The sequence below is a fragment of the Nematolebias whitei genome, chromosome 9 (genome assembly GCF_014905685.2).
Source record: "Nematolebias whitei isolate Nwh7 chromosome 9, NemWhi1, whole genome shotgun sequence".
NCBI lineage: Eukaryota > Metazoa > Chordata > Actinopteri > Cyprinodontiformes > Rivulidae > Nematolebias > Nematolebias whitei.
In genome coordinates this window covers 2,167,563-2,172,886 of record NC_056506.1, presented here as the reverse complement: position 1 = coordinate 2,172,886, position 5,324 = coordinate 2,167,563, and the positions used below count along the sequence as shown (strand labels likewise).

General features: G+C 39.4%; 1 protein-coding gene across 1 annotated transcript in view; it reads right to left on the bottom strand.

Moving 5' to 3' along the window:
• LOC119414849 (MAGUK p55 subfamily member 7-like) overlaps nt 1–5,324 on the bottom strand; it is a 287,985-nt gene that overhangs the window by 113,464 nt on the left and 169,197 nt on the right. Inside the window, exons 8-10 of the mRNA XM_037681971.1 lie at nt 4,311–4,507; nt 3,707–3,765; nt 3,395–3,448 (exon numbers count right to left, since the gene is read on the bottom strand). Coding sequence (XP_037537899.1) covers nt 3,395–3,448; nt 3,707–3,765; nt 4,311–4,507 — 310 coding nt within the window. The remainder of the gene's footprint in view (nt 1–3,394; nt 3,449–3,706; nt 3,766–4,310; nt 4,508–5,324) is intronic.

Below are 5,324 nucleotides of genomic sequence, written 5' to 3'. Positions count from 1 at the left end.
CCCCTGGCCCAGTGCAAACGTCTGAGCTTGTGGAGCTTGCTTAGAAACGGCTTCCTCTTTGCACTGTAGAGTTTCATCTGGCAATGGCGGATGGCATGATAGATGAAGCTTTTGTCCTTGGGTACTCATGTCCCAGGAGAAATTGATAGTCGGCCTGTCTCCAAGGCTGTTGGGAGTCAGATTTAGATAAGTTTGATTCTTGTTTTTTCTTCAGGCAGACAGATTAATGTAGCGCAGACAGTAATGCACAATTTGTTTAGTGTCCCAACTTTTTTGGAATCCGGTTTGTATATTTGTTTAAAGATGATTCCCCAAGAGCAGCAGAACACACAAGATGTCTGGGAGAGATGATTATGAAGGATCTCCAGCTTCTGTCCATAGTGGAAGATCAAGATTTCCAAGGATTTGTGAGAGTTCTTGATCCAAAATATAAATATTTTCATTTTATAGTAATTTTTGATAATTAAACAATATTTTATTTTAATAGTACAATAAATACTAAAATAAACAGCGTCCCTACTTCACAGTTTTTCACTTATCATGGGGCAGGCTGGAACTTAACACCTGTTATAAATGAGGGACTGCTGTATTATTATTATTTTCCTTATTTTCTTTTTTTAGTGTTTGAAACACCATTTTCACATATTTTATATGATTGTATCTAGTTTTTCTGTTGTTGTATACACTTAGCTATATTGTTAGACTTCAGAGTTTAAAATAAATAGTTACTTTGATGTCTTGTGTTCTTTATGCAGCTTTAATTTGAAATACACTGCTGTTTTTTAGGTTTACTTAGGTGTATTTGTGTAGAGTATTGGTATCGGTATTTGTTTTTTTTAAACCCGGTATTGTATTGAAACCAGAAATCCTGGTATAAAACAACACTACTTTGGACAAATCACAGTTCTCCTCCAAGCATAGTATAGCAAACAGGAAGTACTAAGATGTATTTTATACCCAGTCTTTGGAAAACAGTAATAGATTTTAAGCACTGCCCTCTGGTGGCCAAACTGTGCAACAACAGAGAACAACTATAAAACATATTGGAGTGTGCAAAATATGCAGATAAATAAAATTGCATAAACAAAACAAAATTACTCAATAGCATTTCTGCTGTAACAAAAAATGTAAATCATCACGTTAATACCTTAAAGTGGAGTTATTCTACTAAAGTGGAAAATATAAATCTACCACCTGGCCACATAACTTATACCTATCCTTCCTCTAACCCTGCTTGTGTAGGGTGAACCAGTTGCTTAAAAGGACAAGCACTAAAACTACAGTTTCAAACAGTGACAGAGGAGAGACGAACACCAGATGACAGGCTACACGAGTGCACCATTTGAGAAAACATCACCGCTGCCAACTGAGCTCTTGTAATGAGCTCCAGGCTGAACAGCACTCATCTCATCTCATCCTGTCTTACATTCAGCCACTGCAGTGTAACAGTGGTTTGGCTCATCTTGGCAGACTGTTTTATGATTCTAACCACCACTGAGTCAGGATGCCAAGGCTTCTTTTTCTGACACTGTTTTTTTTTTTTTTTTTTTTTTTGCCCACACTGTTCCTGCTCCAGGCTGAAGTCTGAGATTCTATGGAGAAGAGATTTTAAACTAGTGTTTAGAAGGTATTTTAAAGGGATGAGTTCACTCAGAAATGTAAGTTTGTTTGCAGCATCAAGATGGATCTATACTGTGAAACACAGTAAGACGTGAGAAGCTGAGGATGGGGACATCTTGAACAATTCCCCCACTGTTTGGTTTTGTGGAATCACATTGTGAGGTCTTGAATTGTATTTGACAGAGCCATCATGATTTCTGAAATCAGAACAGAATGAAGTCGAATGTGACGATAGATACAAGCAGACAAACAGGTTTTTATGTCCCTTGTTGCAAAGCCAAGAGGAGGAATGTGAAATACCCTCTGTCTGTCCGTCCATCCATCTGTACATGTTTTGAGCAAGATAACTTGAAAAATAAATGATACCAACTTCCATTTTGGTGCATGACTGCTTCTAGACTTAAGAAATTATCCTTTCAAATATTGGGTTGCCATGTCAAAATCCAAGATGGCTACCATCTTATGTGTATATATACTAACCTTGACTCGAGCTGGATAACTTGAAATATAAGCAATGTACTAATTTCCAGTTTGGTGTGTGGCTGCATCTATGTGTATGTAAGAAAGGTCAGTATCAAAACTTGGGTTGCCATGTCAAACTCAAAACTGCCTACTGCCATAAATTTATGTAAACCAGCCACCCCAATCATTTGAGGAAACTATGTTTTCTAGTTTTATATTGCTTTTTTGTTTAAACCTTTATTTTACCAGGAAATAAATCCATTTAGATTATTAATATATTTTACAAGGATGTCCTGCTTAAAAATGAATTTTCCTCAAATGATTCGGGTGGCCAAAGATGGTGGCCTTGGTGACCATCTTTGGCCACCCTCTGGCTCCATCATCGCACCTGATAGTAAATCAGTGGACTACCACTCGTTAAAGTTAAAAACGTCTGGGGACCTTTCTGGGTGGAGTTTGCATGTTCTCGCTGTGCATGTGTGGGTTTTCTCTGGGTACTCCGGTTTCCTCCCACAGACCAAAAACGTATGTTAGACTGATTGGTAACTCTAAATTGACCCTAGGTGTGAATGAGAGAGTGAAAGGTTGTTTGTCTCGTTTGTCTGACACCCTGGACTGGAGACCTGTCCAGGGTGTCTCCCGCCTCTTGCACAGTGATTGCTGGATATGGGCACCGGTGGCACCAGCGACCCCTGTGACCCGAAAAGGAAAAAGCGGGTGAAGATAATGGATGGATGGATGCTGAATTAGCTAGTATAAAAGATCTACACTCTTGCTCAACACTGTTTGTTAATTTTGTTGTGTTCTGAGCAGAACATGTTAGTATATGTTAGTATATATGTGGATGTACATAAGCTGAGAACAAAATGGGTTCATGTCAATGAAGTTGGGACCTAACCTGGACAAAATCCTTTGCCTCTTCCTCTAGACTTCACGCCTCATGACTGATATCGCAGCTGATAAGATACTAACTACTGATGATAACTATTAGAGCATCACTTCAAAAAATGGCTAATCTCTTTAAATGTCTATAGCACACTCTATCCATTCATTTTCTTTACCCCTTTTTCTTTTCCAGGTCACAAATGAGCGGGTGTCTCTCTCTGGCAGTCATGGTGTGAGACAGGAAAGGCTACCACCCTAAACAAGTTCAAAAGGTGCACACTATTAAAACTGCCACAGTTCCTTCTTTCTTCCAGGTTTGTTTTGTTCATTCTAACATTGTTCTGAGCTGTGGTTCAGGTGAGGTGCTTTAAGGTGTAACATTGTGGGGGGTTTCCAGAATCAATTAGATTTTATTCCAATGTCTCACCAATGTGGATCCCAGAGATGGCTCCATAATCTACATCCTCTGTGACTGGAGACTCTGGAAAAGATTTGGCATGTTTATTTTAATCTAAACATCATTTCTTTTATTATTAAAGTGTAATATCATGTTTTGTTTATAACTTCTTTGATTTATATAATAACAGTTGTGCTGATCTTTAGGAAGCAGAGTACCTTTCTCATCATCTGTGGAGCATGAGGAGTAAAAAAACAAAGTAAGTCCCAGTAAAGACCACAATGTTTAAGGGTTTTATGTTTTTCAGCTGTTGTGAGTTTGTGAGCTTACCTGTCTCGTCACCTGAAGGTTTGAAAAGTCGCGGCTTGAAAAGGGCTTTGGGTCGCTGCAATGAAACTCTTCTGAAAAAAATCAAATGAAACAAAGAATTCAAGGATTTGTGAAATGTTTGTTGAAACAAGTCAGCAATCATACATGCAAATTGTAATTCCAGTTTGAGGACTTTCAGCTAAGCAGACTAAATCTCCTCCGTGCACAGTTCAGATCAAACCTGGAGTTTCGAAGAGATGTTGGGACTGGCTTCAAAGGACCAAAATGTTGGATTAAATGATCCTCAATTCATCTTACTTACTCAAAGAAGGCACACTCAAGGATACGAGAAGATATCTGACTGGTTTTTACTTGCAAGAACAGACTTTTACTCACAGGTTCTACATCATGGAGCCGGTGATGAGCATCTGCACCGGGCAGTGTGCGAGAATTGTTTTTATAATACCTTATCAGCTCTTGTCTCAGTGTGATCTCAGCTGCACATGCAGGGTCGTGAGAGAGGGAAAGTCTCTCTGATAACTCACACACATGGTTCAACATTAATTTAAAAATAGTTAGTGATAAACATCCATAAACCTTGACCAACCCCCCCCCCCCCCCAAACAAAAATGCCCACCTTTCCTGCAGCTGCTTTGAGGGAACGAGACCTGCCCGAGGGCTGGCGTCTCCGAGGTGGCAGGCCTGCCACCAGGTGTCGTCCTCAGTGCTGACAACGTGGAGGACGTCGCCCCGTCTAAAGGCCACGGCGGCGTCCTTACACGGGACGGTGGGATCGTCCACGGGATCATAGTCAAACAGAGCTCGCACAAACAGCTGAGGGGACAAAGATCCACAGAACGGTAATAAATGGAAAATACTTGTAATGGTGTGAACGTTTCAATCATTCTCAATATGCAGATCCAGTTTTCTTTCATTTCCTTCCACAGTTTTTGTTCAACAAGTCATGAACCCAAACGTTCGACTCATTCAGGACATTCCTGCTCTGACTTCTGGTGTTAGTGCAGTTTTTACTTTTTGAAACATTTAGCTTTGTTGGCCATGTTTTTATATTTATTTATTTATATATTACAAACCGGATTCCAAAAAAGTTGGGACACTAAACAAATTGTGCATAAAAACTGAATGCAATGATGTGGAGATGGCAAATGTCAATATTTTATTCGTAATATAACATAGATGACAGATCAAAAGTTTAATCTGAGTAAATGTAACATTTGAAAGGAAAAATATGTTGATTCAAAATTTCACAGTGTCAACAAATCCCAAAAAAGTTGGGACAAGTAGCAAAAAGTGGCTGGAAAAAGGAAATTGAGCATATAACGAACAGCTGGAAGACCAATTAACACTAATTAGGTCAATTGACAACATGATTGGGTATAAAAAGAGCTTCTCAGAGTGTCAGTGTCTCTCAGAAGCCAAGATGGTAAGAGGATCACCAATTCCACCATTGTTGCGCAGAAAGATAGTGCAGCAATACCAGAATGGTGTTACCCAGCGTAAAATAGCAAAGACTTTTAAGTTATCATCATCAACCGTGCATAACATCATCAAAAGATTCAGAGAATCTGGAACAATCGCTGTGCGTAAGGGTCAAGGCCGTAAAACTCTACTGGATGCTCGTGATCTCCGG